Genomic DNA, 16706 nt, shown 5'->3' on the forward strand with positions numbered 1-16706 from the left:
TTTTTTTGCCGAAAACCATCACGCAGGGACAGCGAGCAGCAAGTGGCCCATTGGTTTGTCTCCTGTATTGACAGCGTAAACATCCAATCACAATGCGCTATAGACGGAGCGATGAATTATTATGCTCCGCCTATATAAAGATCGCATCACCCTAACTTCTTCCTCGTCGGCTTTTCCCACGTTTTCACAGCAGATTTATCAAGAGCAGGCTTGCTCTGCGGTGAGTGATGTGGGCCAAAGAGCCAGGCAGGAGGAGGAGAGGAGAGTAGTTGAATTGGTAAAGTGCTTGATAGGGACTCGCAACGGAGGCAGGCATCTAACCTATCCTAATGTGTGTGCGCGCCATGAGTGTAGAATGCGTAAACACTTTTTAATAAAACGTAAATTAACAGTAAGAAAGATCCAATAGAAAGATCCAAAGATCAGCATTCATATGAAATAAATAGCTTTTGTAACATTATACATGATAGAAATTAATGATAGAAATTAATACTTTTATTTAGCAAGGATGCTTTAAATTGATCAAAAGTGACGATAAAGACATTTATAATGTTACAAAAAAAATTATATTTCAGATAAATGCTGTTCTTCTGAACTTTCTATTAATCAAAGAAACCTGAAAAAAATCTACTCGGCTGTTTTCAACATAATAATAATAATAATAAATGTTTTTTGAGCAGTAAATCAGAATATTTGAATGATTTCTGAAGGATCATGTGACTGGAGTAATTCAGCTTTGAAATCGCAGGAATAAATTACATTTTAAAATATATTCAAATAGAAACAGTTGTTTAAATATTAAAAATATGTCATTATATTACTGCTTTTGCTGTATTTTGGATCAAATAAATGCAGGCTTGGTGAGCAGAAGATAATTCTTTAAAAAACATCAAAAAATCTTACTGTTCAAAAACATTTGACTGGTATAGTGTATATAGTGTAATAGTGTAGTGTATATAGTATATAGTGTATATAGTGTAATATATATATATATATATGTATTGAAGTGGTGGTGGGCCGCCTGGACCAAAAAATGCCAGGGCCGATTTTTTTGTCCCAGTCCAGCCCTGGTTAGTACATGTAGTTAATTAATATTACTCCATACTTAAATGTATAATTACACTGTAACAAGGACACCTTAAAATAAAGTGCAACCCAAAAAAACGTAATAATGTGAAATGACTCTAGAAATTGGCCTCTGAAAACTCTGTAACAAGTTCTCAATTGTTAACATCTGTTAACTCATTAACCAACATGAACTAATGATAAGCAACATATTTTTGCAGCATTTATTAACCCTTATTAACTAATGTTAACAAATCCAACCTTATTGTAAAGTGTTATCGAAACTCAAATAATGTCACTTCATTTAAAATGATAATTCACTATTTTGTGGTAAATTCATGGACACAAATACATTTATTTGATTTTTTAAATAGAATGCTATAATGAATGTTATAATGAATTGACGTAATTTGAAAACATTGATTTTTTTCATCATATTAATAATGTATAGTGTTAATTATCAAAGTAAAATGTGTTTTTATGTGTGTGTTTTTTTTGCAGACATGTAATGCATATACTCCTACAAACAAACATTGATCACATGAATTATTATTTGTAACATAATAAGTTTACAATTAATTTTGAAATTATATCTGCAAGCATTACTGTGACCCTGGTTTGGAGAATGGCTGGATGGATATTTAATCTTCAAAAACATATATATATATACAGTGGGTACGGAAAGTATTCAGACCCCCTTAAATTTTTCACTCTTTGTTATATTGCAGCCATTTGCTAAAATCATTTAAGTTAAATTTTTTTCCTCATTAATGTACACACAGCACCCCATATTGACAGAAAAACACAGAATTGTTGACATTTTTGCAGATTTATTAAAAAAGAAAAACTGAAATATCACATGGTCCTAAGTATTCAGACCCTTTGCTCAGTATTTAGTAGAAGCACCCTTTTGATCGAATACAGCCATGAGTCTTTTTGGGAAAGACCCAACAAGTAAGGGGGTCTGAATACTTTCCGTACCCACTGTATATATATATTTATTTTATTATTATTAATTTTTTTACATATCCTGTTGTGACATGACAAGTGATCCAATCCTTTCAAACGCAGCTGGCTGCTTGCTGAAATTCTTGATGCTCTCTTGTAATGTCAGCTCTAGATTTCCACTGTCTTCCTGGTTTGGCAGTGTGGCAGAGATCTGAGGCTCACAGAGCAAACCCCACTGAAGCCACACTCCCCACCAGCAATCACAACGTTTCAGATTGGTGAAGGCCTCTTCTCCTGGCGACCAAATGTCTAATGCACTCTCCACCACAACATTTCTCCTGATTGCTTCGCCAAATCTCTTGCTATCCACTGCAGACATTTCATGCCATAATGGATATCTGTCACCTTCCTGAATCTCCAGATACAGCAAGACTCACTTCCAGACCAAATAACAGTTTAAATGCGGTTCGATTAGGATTATTTGAAATCTCATTAACTCCAGTAAAGGCGTAGAGGATGCATTGTAAATAAAACGTCTATACCACATGCTTTAGGTTGAATCTATTTCCTGATTAGCATTTTTCACTCTCATTTTTGGTGCCATAAAGTAAAGCTCACACTGAAGATGTCATGGATCTTTCTCATCTCTTGCTGTCACTCTCTGGTTTTTTTATCCTTTTTAATGCACAAATGGAGCAATTTCTATGGAAATTGAGTTTTTATTCTCCTGAGAAACCTAGTTTAAAATGTATTTATAAGGGCTGTTAACAGATAACATGCACTAGAACATCAAGATTTAATGCTAAAACTATATATGAATATATAAAGTATATTTTTGTTGCTGTAACTATAGTCACTCTACCCTAGTAAAAAAGAAAAGCATAAGTTTTATATATATATATATATATATATATATATAATACAAAAAAATAATAAATAATAATATGGAAATAATCTAATTTATCTTTGGACACTTTATTGCATGTTAATTGCAATTAAATGAAATATAATTTATATGATATATTATATTATATTACGTTGGTGAAGACCTCTATATTATATTACATACAATTAACTGAACTTTAGAGTGATTTTTTTTGACGAAAAGTATGACTTAAATAGATCTTTATGTCTAATTATATATTTTTTTTCTTTGAAATATGGTTAATATGCACTGATGACCATTAATAGCAAACTAAAATATTAAAACTTGTCATATACACATTTTAATTGTGAAGTTGCGATTTTGTTTTTAAAATACATTGACTTTAAGTACAGTTAAAATTCTAATTAAAAACTTCACATTGGCTACAGTATATTAGTCAACACATCATGTACTTTATTACAGCATGACAAATGATTATTAAAAACATAATGATATCAAATGTACTGTAAAGGAATTTGGCATTATTTTATGTGCGCTTTTTAAAAGTGTATTTTAAGAAACATAAGTGGCTTTAAGTGGCCTTTTATTTCAGTAATATTATATTATCTGCAAGGTTTTTACAAGATATCATTTTAGGAATTGAAGTACTGTACACTACAGTTAAGAGCACGCTTTCACAAGGGTTACTCCGTACATGAAACTTATACCAAAAATGACAAAATCCCAACAGAAAGCTTCACTAAAGTATTCCACGACAATGTCAATTAGACATAAATATGTAAATATTATATTATTTACAACTATTTTTACATGCTGTCATAACCATATTATTGAGACTGGGCTTTTAGTCTTCGACACTTCAGTTTAAAATCTCACAACTAGTGATTTCTAGAAAACACACTTTTGAGTATTGTGGGAAACCCATCACCTGAGTGACATTATTAAATGATCCACCACTAAACTCACTCCTTTCCAAGAGTGAGTTCATCCCTGGAGCCCTGTTCATCTAATGAGGCAGCAAAATAAAGAAGTATTCGGGAAGTATACAGCCCACCAAATATTCACGGTTCAAAGCCTGCGTGTCACCAGTGGCGGTAAATGAGACGGGCCAGCTGGGGCTGGGGTGGCTCCTATTGAGTGCAAGTGTTTCCTGAGGGAGTGAAAGACTCTTCCAGGGACACTGCAGTCTGCCGAGCTGATGAACCTCATCGGGACCCGGCGGTTCGAGCCAAAATATTACAGACCGGGACCAGGGAACAAAGAGCTCTATTCACTCCGTTCTGAGTGAAAGTTTATTAAACCACTGATGTGATCTTTTAAAAGCTGAATCACTGATGTAATTCATGTTAAGGATGAGCAAATTTACTTTTGACCTTTTCTGCTTCCTACTTGGTAGGAAGTTCAATTAATTTTATATCAATGCTTTGAGATAATGGCATTATGTATTACATATGTAACATAAACTTTACATCACAGTACGGGCCAATTCATTGTTATAACTGGCCTGAGGAAAAAAAAAGAACGGTGCACATTCATCTTTTCCAGCAAATCTTTCATTTTTCATGTTTTTCTAATGCATTTGTTTAACAGTGACCTCTGAACAGAGGTGTTTATTGTCCTCTTGAAAGAATTAATAGGATGTGGTTTCATCCTTACAAAGCACAAACCCTCTGAAGATTTCAGTTGTGATTGTGCAAGCACAAAAAGTGCTGAGTTTTCTCCACACACTGCCTCTAACAAAATCACAGCAAGTTATTCAATTGGACAAATAGCATGATATAGCCTTTGGGATGTTTAATCTTTTTATCTGGGTGTATTAATCATATTGTACCACTGTCAGTCCATAAACTCTGAGTGAAAATGTCAATCCAGCCAAAAATGCTGCTGTAACCATTAAATTATACATCTCTGAGTATTTACTACTATGTATTTACTATGATATATATAATATAATGTTTTATAATGTAATATAATACCACTCTCCAGTGAAACACGCTTAGTTCCACTTTTGGCCAATTTCAATTTTAACAGTTCACTGGCATGTACAATGATAGAATTCTTTTTATTGTGGTGAAGGTTATTAATTATGTCATTTTGACTGTTTGAAACATGGGAGTTTTGTGCCCCCCCCCATGCCTTTCAAAAATGTTAAGGAGATATAATATAGTATAGTATAATAATATAATATAATAAATATATTTTTATTTATACTTTAATGTTTTTTTTTTCAGACAACAGCCCAAAAACACAGTTATGTTCTTAAGCATTTTAACAGCGGATTATTGTATTACTATTACTCAAATGGCTAAAGTGAAATATATAATATATAAAGCACAGATAAATATATACATATCATGTCCTATCTGAAGAATGGAAATGTTGACTGATTAAAATCTAGCTTACTAAAACACTTTTGCATTTAGTAGCCTATACGCCTACATTTTCCCTAATACATTCATATAAGCTGTAGGCCTATATTAGAAGAAATCTTTTATAGATATGTTGTGGCAACTATTCTCAGATTTACGTCTGAAGGTGGGTTGTAGTTCCTGGATGAATGGATGACTAAGCATTTATTTGTTAGTGTTCTTACTCTAATTTGATAACGATATCACATAGACCAAAGCACACAATATAGAACTTGCAGAATATTTCATACCCACAGACATTTTCAAGATTTTTTCCAGATGAAACTCGTCGTCTTGCAGCTGCTTCAGTGTTGTGATGGTTGATTCAAACTCTTCTGTTGTAGCACCATCTAATGTCCATCAGCTTACAGTGACATGAAGCGTAGCCTACAAGATCTTATAGACTCCGAAAAGACGCCAACGTTTTTATATAGCGTTTATGCAATGAAAACAAAACTTGCCTTTGAATTATTTAACTGTTAGCAACAAGTTGAGTTACTTGCATTCGAGCAGCTCCACAAGATGCTCTTCTTGGATCAAAATGCTTCAACAGCAAGAGCATCAATCTGTGTATGATGAATTACCCAAATTAATATTTCTGTTATTATTTACCCAGGTATTATACGTGAAAATATTTTTCTTTTAGTGTCCCACGGAAGAATACTAGCGCTGCAGGGTTGGAACAAGAGTCCGTAATGAGAGACTTTGCCTTTTTGAGTGAACTTTTATTTAAGTGCTGTGATTGACATAACTAGACAGTTTACCTTTGACTCAGATGATGATTGAAAGTGTGGAGGGTGCTCTGCTTACTTCAGAAGTAGCTACTTCTAAACGTCTTTGTAGTCTTCAACATAATGATACTTCACTTCTGTGACATTACCTGTTCAGTGATGTCCCACATGGACTTCTCTAAAATAGACTTCATGCTGAGGTCAAATGAAAATCAGGGACATTTTTGCAATGGCATAGACTCACATGGGATGTTGTTTGTTCAAGTGTGTGTCTCTCTCTCTCTTTGTGTGTGTGTGTGTGTGTGTGTGTGTGCGCGTGCATTTTTGTGACAAATGAGGACATAAATTTGTATAATGATAAAGGTATGACATAGGTATTACAAGGAGAAGGTGACTTTTCAGGGCATTACCCCATGTCCCCACTTTTCAAAACGCATATAAATCACAGGATGGAGTGTATTGCAAATCTGAAATAGCACAAAGTTTCCTGTGAGGTTGACAATCTAAAAATGCACAAAGTTTCCTGTGAGGGGTATGGTTTAGGGGTTGGTGTAGGGCAATAGAAAATACGGTTTGTACAGTAGAAAAACCATTACGCCTATGGAGAGTCCCCATAAACCATAAAAACAAACCTGTGTGTGTGTGTGTGTGTGTGTGTGTGTTTGTGTGTGCGTGCGTGCGTGCGTGCGTGTGTGTGTGTGTGTGTGTGTCAGGTTAATCATTCATTATAGAGACCAAATGTCCCCACAAGGATAGTTAAACCTGAAATCACCTTTTTGTGTATTCCCATTGGCGATCAATGGTCATCACAAGGAAAATAGTTTAATAAACACATTAAATAGTCAGTGTTGGGGTTTAGCAAATACAATAACCTCCATATTGTGTATATACGATGTCCTCCTCACTAATGTAGTCAAAGGAATGTGTGCATCATGTGTTCACTTGTCTAATAATAGTGCTTTCTCCTTCAAAAATCAAGGCCAATCTCCAGACATTGACTTGTACTTCAAGTATTTGTCAACAGATGGCAATGTTAGCCAGATGGCTTATTTTCCTAAAAGGACTTCCTGTTTTAACAATGTCCATTTGACTCGATTCATTCAATGCAATCTCTTTGTATGCAGCTTGAAATAAAACAATAAAATAATTTCTTTAAAAAAAAAAAAAATTAGTCAAAGGAAGTACATATCAAGTTTTAACATTCAAGTATTAGTTTTTGGAACATCGACACATTTATATATATTGACAATGTCCATTTGACTCGATTCATTCAATGCAATCTCTTTGTATGCAGCTTGAAATAAAACAATAAAATAATTTCTTTAAAAAAAAAAAAAAATTAGTCAAAGGAAGTACATATCAAGTTTTAACATTCAAGTATTAGTTTTTGGAACATCGACACATTTATATATATTTATTTATTTTGAAAAAAAAAATAGATCATTGGGATTGAAAAGAGCCTTGAAATGTCATGGAAACACTGTATCTTTAAAAAATCAACAAAAGCTGCGATTTCTGTAGTCAGTAGGCTATAAATATATATGCTCAGTTCTGTAATGTTTCATAGAACTTGCTTTTTGTGCATTAAATAAAAATGCAATAGAAATTCTACACAATTAAAAAGTTAAGCAAGAGTCATGCAAATTCAATGGTCCAATAAAAAATGTGAACCCATGTAAACACAATGGAATTGTTTTGCCTACATTGCATTTTCTAATAATATTCTTCACCTTCAATTTCTAGGCAACACGTTTTCTTCTGAAAATACAGAGACACCCAGATCCTAGAAACTGTGTCAACACCGGATACCTCTGCTGACTCACCACATGTCTTCATTATTCACTTCATCATGAGACCAACTAGTTTCATTCTAATTAGCTCCACAGTAACGGCTTATTAACTGCCCTTACGAAAAAGAAGTTTATTCAAGTGTGCTATTAGTATACTTCTTTTAAACTAAAAAAATAGGAAAGTATACTTTTAGTCTGCTTATTATGTACTTCTCAGAAATATACTTAAAATGACATTTAAGTATACTTGACTTATACTTAGAAAAAGTCTAAATATATTTGAGCTGTACTTGTGTTCCTCCAAAAAAAAACACAAGTGAAGAAGAAACCGAAACAACAGACGCTTCCACATGTAATCTAACACGATCATCAGACATAAAACAGCATCAAAACTATGTAACAATATAGAATAAAATGTCGACCCATGAAGAGGTAATAATGACTGTCAAGCTTTGGGGTGTTGATCGACTCTATCTACGTTTTGATTATCGTTCTGAATCCAATTCATAGTCTTTTTTTCAGCTTTTTGTTCAAAATGTTGTTTATTTCTTTTTTATTATTATTATTTATGAAACTTACCCACATTCAAGTGTTTAAAAAAATCCTTGTGGGCCTGATTAGCCTACTTCATCTGAATTAAGGTGCGGTCACATTGGCAAAATTTTCCATTAGTGGGGTGATACATGCCTGATAGCACACATGATGTGCTTGTTTTCATCTGGAAGAGTGTTTGCTCATCTGCAATACGTCTAAGACATTTCTGTCATAGACAGGAAATAAATAGTCATTTAGAAGTCTTTAAGATTTAGAATGTATGTAAAACTGACTTTTTAAAGATGTTTATCAGATGTTTGTACACTGCAGATGCTTTCCAGATGAAGCACTTTTTAACATACATCTTGAAGACGTGCTACTCATGCTATCTGTACAGCTCACACAAATCGGCGGGGGATGGTCTTCTCACAATCGCAATGGTTAGGGTACAGCACCAGATTTTCCCATAGCTTAAAGGATTGTACTGTTGTTTAACTGCATAGTAGGCAATGGATTGTTCCGCTGTAAAAAAACAAACTCCATAAAACAGTATAAAACAGTTTTGAAAGTGGTTAAAAGTGGTTAAAATTATGTGATCTAGTATCTTTATATAGTGCGTGTCAGTCACTGCCTCACAGTCTCATTTTCATCCACATTCAATTCAACATGGTGTCTAATCTGACTAAGGTCTATTGAAATAATGGAATAATAATGGATAAATGTGACTGCACCTTTATGGGAGCATTTACACGACACAGTTTTTGTTTTGAAAACCGGTCTGAAAGTGCAAGTTTTTATCGTCTCTAAAAAAAAGTGAATTTGTAGGAATGCGTATGTGTCCAGATTGAAGCATAGTTTTTTTACATTTACATTTAGACATTTAGCAGACGCTCTTATCCATAGCGACTTACAAATGAGGACAATGGAAGCAATCAAAATCAACAAAAGAGCAATGATATGCAAGTGCTATAACAAGTCTCAGTTAGCTTAATGCAGAACACATAGCAAGGTTTTTTTTTTAATCATATAATAAATAAAAAGAAAACAGATAGAAAAAGAATAGAGCAAGCTAGTGTTAGAGGCCTTTACAAAGTGGCATTGCCATCTACTGGTCTGGCATGGATAATACAGTGTCTTTAGTCATTTTCACGGATCCACGCAATCGTTTTGACAACGTTGTCCTCTATGCGCCAAACTTTTCACAAATGCAAAGGAAAACTTTTCAGTTTTTAGTACACACATCAACGATAAAAACCAAAAAGTTGTCACTTCGTAAAGAAACACTACGCACCTCCACACATGCGCATATAGACTAAATACATAATGCAACTGACGCAAGTAGGTCCTCATGTGACAGTAACAACATGGTGAATGTAGTACATCCGAATTTCATTCATACTATAGAACATACTCTTTTAAAGGTTGTGAAGTAAATTCAAATACCAACTCAGATGCAATTTTAGATGCACTGAGCGTAGATTACGCAGAGACGATAACGGTATTGTTTTCAAAAATCTGCAATTTGAAGCACAATTTCAAAAGTTTGTATTTTCAGGCCCCCAATATGCCATTGTTGTGTAAATGAACAACCAAGCATAAAAAGTTTCTATTTTTAGTTGAAACCAGTGTTGTGTAAACGCCCCCTTAGATGTAGACTTGCAGAAATCTTTCAGAAGGCCTTTTGCTTGAAAATATAGGACGTATTTACTTATCTCTTATAACAGAATGTTTGATTTTTAGCTCAGAGATTTGATTAACATAAAGCAGACAATACATCAACAATGACCAATTTAAAATAATACTGAAATTAAAAAACAGAAGTCAGCTAAATAAATTGGCAACTTCCAAAATAGTGCACCATTTTCCACAATAACAAAATACAAAATAAGTTTACCTTTGATTGCCTCTTACATAATTTATGTGATGAAACAAAACATAATAACCTTTTGTGAAATCTTTATATAGCCATTTGTATTCCATGTCAACACCCAGCTAAAAGTCTTCATTGCTACACTCTTAAAAATAAAGGTTCTTTATTGGCATCAATAAATGGCCACAAAGAACCTTTACCATCCATGGAACCTTTTCATTCCACAAAAGGTGAATTCTTTACAGTGGAAAAAGGTTCTTAGATTATTAAAATGTTCTTCACACTAAGAAAAATGGTTCTTTTAACACTGAAAGGTTCTTTGGAGAACCAAAACTGGTGGTATCGCTGCGAAACCCATCTTTTGGAACCTTCATCTGCACAAATAGCATATAAAATAACCCATAGCAGATCTATACAGGTGGAGCTGGGGAAGGTGGAGGGTTTCAGAGAAACTCTGAAAGCACGCTGCTGGAATCTCAAGTGAATGCTAGACAGCCATAAAAATACAAGGCAGTAAGCTCATTGGCTGCATATGCAGCATGAGCCAATCAACTTGTGCCAAGTCGTTTAACTCTCTGAATATCATCAGTTACGTTAACACCCCGTCAGAATGCGCCATCTAGAGTTTCATGACTGAACTATATATATATACAGTGAGTATTAAACACATCACCATTTTTCTCAGTAAATATATTTCTAAAGGAGCTGTTGACATGAAATTTTCACCAGATGTCGGTAACAACCCAAGAAATCCATACATACAAAGAGAACAAAACAAATAAGTTCAGAAATTAAGTTCAGTGTAATAAAATGGAATGACACAGAGAAAAAGTATTGAACACACTTACTGAAATGTATTTAATACTTTGTACAAAAGCCTTTGTTGTTAATGACAGCTTCAAGACGTAGGAGACTTGTTTAAATGTGGTGCAGCAAACTTTAAACGAGCTTCAATGCTTTTTCTTCAGCAATAGAGCCTTGCGAGTGCATTACTTTTTATTTTCTTTGAAACAATTGTACCTGCTAATTCCAGGTCTTTCTGAAGCTCTCCACAAGTGATCCTTGGCTCTTATAGACAAATCTTCTGATAATTATTTTCACTCCTCTGTCAGAAATCTTGCGAGGAGCACCTGATCGTGGCCGGTTTATGGTGAAATGATGTTCTTTCCACTTCCAGATTATGGCCCCGACAGTGCTCACTGGAACATTCAGAAGTACAGAAATCCTTCTGTAACCAATGCCAGCAGTATGTTTTGCAACAATAAGGTTGCGAAGCTCTTTGCTTTTACCCATCATGAAATGTTTCTTGTGTGACACCTTTTTATAGGCCATCAGTTGAAACTGAACCAACTAAAATTAATTTCCACAGACAAGGAGCAGGATTGCTTTCTAATTACTGATAGATTTCTGCTGGTGTCTTGGCTCTCCATACCTTTTTGCACCTCCCTTTCTTCATGTGTTCAATACTATTTCTCTGTGTCATTCCATTTTATTACACTGAACTTAATTTCTGAACTTATTTGTATTGTTTTCTTTGTATGTATGGATTTCTTGGGTTGTTACCGACATCTGGTGAAAATTTCATGTCAACAGCACCTTTAGAAATATATTTACTGAGAAAAATGGTGATGTGTTCAATACTTATTTTACCCGCTGTATATATATATATATATATATGTGTGTGTGTGTGTGTGTGTGTGTACATTATTATTTTTATCTATTATCTATTATCTATTATTATTATTAATACATTACCAGTTTCAATAGAAATTTCATTTTAATTTACCATAAATGTTTGCCACTACATTCTGCAATACCAACAAAAATGTAATTTATTTATGAAAAATTACGAAATTATGTATAAAGGCGTATTTAAGTCCTACTTAAATGGCCTAAAACCTATATATATATCAAACTTTCTTAATCTGCAGCATTTGGATTGTTTATATGTTTGTAATGATATGTTCAACTATGTATCCATATGTATCACACGACTGTTGTAAAACTGTATTTTTGTGATAATTCAGTGTAATTACAATTAATAATGTTGCATATAAACCAGATAACACAAAACACTTAATATATGAATTATAACACTAACAAATAACAACTGTTTAATTTTAACAGTATTTAGATTTTTTTTTTACTTGATAACATTGATTCATTTCTCTATTCCATAGCTATATCTTCCACTGATCTAGAGAAGAATATTTCTTAAATACCTAAATCCTGGATATCAATATATCATGGTTGCTCTTTCTCCTTTTCTCTACCAAACTGATAGGAGAAAAAATATTACCTCGTATTGCTTTTAATCCCTGGATGGTTGAATATTGCTTCATTTTGAGTTGCCCAGAATTTTAGTCAACCCTTTATTCAGCCATGGACTTGTGAGCTCAAGCCGGATCTGTTGAAGCGTTCAGGAAGCCCTTGGCATATTCTCAGTTCCCAGCGACACAAATATGTGCTAGTGTGAGTTTTCCCTCTGCTCCACTGGTGGCAGTTATGTACTGTAGGCCTATATCACAGGAACACAACACAGACTCCTGGGAAATCTGGTCAAGCCCGTTTAAAACCACACCCCCAGTCACAGTTAGACATCTGTTTGACCGATGGAGGGTGATGTGTGTTAAACAGAAGAAGGGTGGGTTATGTGATTCAAAAAGGCATTGAAAGAGCACATGCGGTGACCTCTGCACCGTATATGAGACAACAATGAGCTCAGGAAACTTCTTAAAGGGGTCATATGATGCTTTTTTAAAGATCATTATTTGGTGTAACAGAATATGTTGACATGCTTTAATGTTAAAAAAACACATTATTTTTCAAATACTGTACATTATTGTAGGTCCTCTATGCCCCGCTACAAAGTCCCTCTCCAAAACATATTCAAGTTACAGTTATATATATGGGCTGAAAGTGCACACTCTGAGCTTTAATTTGAGGGTATTTTTACCACAATTGGAGGAAAGGTTCAGGAATTACAGCTCTTTAATATGTACCTCCCCCCTTTTTCAAGAGACCATAAGTAATTGGACAATTGACTCAAAAGCTGTTTCATAGACTGGCGTGGGCTATTCCTTCGTTATTTCTAAATGAATTAAACAGGTAAAAGTTCTGGAGTTGATTCTAAGTGTGCTATTTGTATTTGGAATCTGTTGCTGTGAACCACATCATGCGGTCAAAGGATCTCTCCATGCAGGTGAAACAGACAATTGTTAGGCTTCAAAATCAAAACAAATCCATCAGAGAGATAGCAGGAACGTTAGGAGTGGCCAAATCAACAGTTTGGTACATTCTGAGAAAAAAAGAACACACTGGTGAGCTCAGCAACATAAAAAGGCCTGGACGTCCACGGAGGACAACAGTGGTGGAAGATCGGAGGATCCTCTCCATGGTAAAGAAAAACCCTTTCACAACATCCAGCCAATAGAAGAACACTCTCCAGGAGGCAGACGTGTCACTGTCAAAATCTACAGTCAAGAGAAGACTTCACCAGAGCAAATACAGAGGCTTCACCACAAGCTGTAAACAAGACCAGATTAGACTTTGCCAAAAAACATCTAAAAAATAACAGACCACTTCTGGAAAAGCATTCTTTGGATGGCTGAAATTAAGATCAACCTGTACCAGAATGACGGGAAGAAAAAAGTATGGAGAAGGCTTGGAACAGCTCATCTGTGAAACATGGTGGAGCAGTGTGATGGCATGAGCGTGCATGGCTTCCAGTGGCACTGGGTCACTGGTGTTTATTGATGACGTGACAGAAGACAGAAGCAGCCGGATGAATTCTGAAGTGTATAGAGATATACTCTCTGCCCAGATTCAGCCAAATGGAGCAAAGCTGATTGGACGGCGCTTCTTAGTACAAATGAACAATGACCCAAAACATACAGCAAAAGCAACCCAGAAATTTTTGAAGGAACAAAAGTGGAATATTCTGCAATGGCCAAGTCAATCTTCTGATCTCTATCCGATTGAGCTGCATTTCACTCGCTGAAGACAAAACTAAAAGCAGAAAGACCCACAAACAAATAACAACTGAAGTCAGCTGCAGTAAAGGCCTGGCAAAGCAGCACAAAGGAGGAAACCCAGTCTCTGCTGATGTCCATGAGTTCCAGACTTAAGGCAGTCATTGCCTGCAAAGGATTCTCAACAAAATAATAAAAATATTTTATTTATGATTATATTTATTTGTCCAATTACATTTGAGCCCCTGAAAATGGGGGGACGGTGTATAAAATGGTTGTAATTCCTAAGCGTTTTATATTTTCGTTCAACCCCTTGAATTATAGCTTAAAGTCTGCACTTCAATTTCATCTTGATTGTTTAATTTTAATTCTATTCTGGTGGCACACAGAGCCAAAATTATGAAAATTGTGTCAGTGTCTAAATATACATGGACCTAATTGTATATTTTCAGACACTTAACCGCATGTTAATTGCAATTTAGCGAAAATGTATTATAGTTTAAATTTATATTAACTGCAATTAGCTGAACTTTAGAGTGCTTTTTTGATCCCCTTAAGTTGATCTTTATATGTAATTTCATAACTACTTCCATTGTCTTTGAAATATGGTTAGTTTACTGTCGAATGTACAGACAAGGATTTATGATAATAAACTAAAATATACTACTGATACATTTCTATTGACACTCGTATGTTAAGTATTTAAATATATTTTTACTTACACTTTTGTAATAATGAAGTTTCAATTTATTACATTTAAAATACATACACTTTAAATGTAATATTGACAAACACATGACAGTTAAAATAATTAAGTACTTAATATGTGCTTCAGTATGTTAGTCAACACATCAAAATAAGTCTACTTCTTTGAAACAACATAAGGATTTAAAGTGTACTTTCAATGCCAAACTTTTAATTTGACTTCATTTCAGTTTTTAAAGGTGTACTTAAGTGTGTTAAGTGAAAGTGTGCTCTCTTTAAATACACTTAAGTTGGCTTTTTATTTCATTAATATTAATGATAATATTGTTTTATATATATATATACTTTTAAGATTTGAACAACACTACAAGTGTATATTCTATACATTTAAGTGCACTTCTTTTTCACAAGGGTATGTGAACAATTCTCTTAACAAGCGATATCCCAGCAAAACACTGGTGAGACTGAGCAAACAGGTTTCTGCAGGTTTATATGATCATTTCCCCTAAAACACATTCTCATGAAATGTAAAGACATCTTGTAAAGCATGAAGAGACATACCGGCTCTAACTGGAAATACTCTCCATGCTGCTCACAGCCAATGTCAAACACATACTTCCCTGGACCAGAGGGCTACAAAATAACAATTACAAGAAATAAGAGATCACTGTGTGCGAGAAATGCAATTGTCTTGTTATATTCAAGGCTGAAGTTAATATAGAACACATTAAAACAGTGGTTTTGTTTAGGATGCACAAATTTGAAAGTCAATTAGGTCTATTTATTCTGCTATTTGGACTATACAGTTAGTTGCATTTTATTATGAAATAGTAATGCTCAGAACCACAAATGTAGAGTGTTACTTACATTATTATTGACAAAGTTGCCCTGATATCTGTGGTTCAGATGGATCAGCTCCCCGGTGGACTCCATCTTTCCCATGACCCATGTGCCCATGTACTGAGACCCAGTTTCGTGATGTGTGTATGTACCCTGCCCGTGTCTAAGAGAGAAACACAGAGATACAGTAGATACTTAATAAGAATGTTTTGCCATTCATTTTTAGCTGAACTGAAGACGTTATGAATACTGTTGTAACTAATATCCATAGAGTAGACATATTAGATTACCAGATTAGATCAGAGAGAAAGATAGTTAAAAAACGACCTTTCATGGTGCAGCCATTCACCATCATATGTGTCTCCATTGGGGTACGCGTAAACACCATGACCCTGCCGCTGGTCATCCACCCAGCTTCCTGTGGAGAAATGTGATATGAGAAGATTGCATTTTATGCTATAAATCCTGGGAGAAAAAACTAAGACCACTATAACTATTACTTCTACTTGAATACAATATTTTTAATTAAAAAATATCATAGTATCAGCATAATAATTAAAGTGAAAAGTTGATATGAAAAATGTACATTAATTCCTAAACGTTTTTAAACAACACTTTCTCATACAGCACTTTTTATTATTATTATTATTATTATTATTATTATTTATATTTATATGTTTATGTTATGTTCTTTTTGTTGTTGTTATCTGTTATACATACTTTCAGCTGTATGACACTACCTTATTTGCCTTGTACTTTCTGCATTGTACTTCTATCTATCTATCTGTCTATCTGTCTACAAACCCAATTCCAAAAAAGTGAAAGTGACATGTGGCCAAGTATGGTGACACACACTCGGAATTAGTGCTCTTCATTTATCCCATCCAAAGTGAACACACACACCGTGAACACACACCAGGAGCAGTGGGCAGCCATTTATGCTGCGGCGCCCGGGGAG

The 16706-nt window shown here is 34.4% G+C and overlaps 1 protein-coding gene across 1 annotated transcript; it reads right to left on the reverse strand.

Annotated features, from left to right (window-relative positions):
• Positions 1 to 2086: 2086 nt before the first annotated feature.
• On the reverse strand, positions 2087 to 16513 carry rsph1 (radial spoke head component 1). The gene is made up of 5 exons (XM_016231089.1): positions 16498 to 16513; positions 16076 to 16166; positions 15776 to 15911; positions 15470 to 15541; positions 2087 to 2224 (listed from the first exon to the last, which is right to left on the reverse strand). Exons 1-5 carry the CDS (start codon positions 16511 to 16513, stop codon positions 2087 to 2089), a joined length of 453 nt encoding a protein of 150 aa, XP_016086575.1.
• Between the last annotated feature and the right edge of the window lie 193 nt (positions 16514 to 16706).

This window comes from Sinocyclocheilus grahami, unplaced genomic scaffold (assembly GCF_001515645.1).
Source record: "Sinocyclocheilus grahami isolate Dianchi unplaced genomic scaffold, SAMN03320097.WGS_v1.1 scaffold383.1, whole genome shotgun sequence".
In the NCBI taxonomy this organism is placed as follows: Eukaryota; Metazoa; Chordata; class Actinopteri; order Cypriniformes; family Cyprinidae; genus Sinocyclocheilus; species Sinocyclocheilus grahami.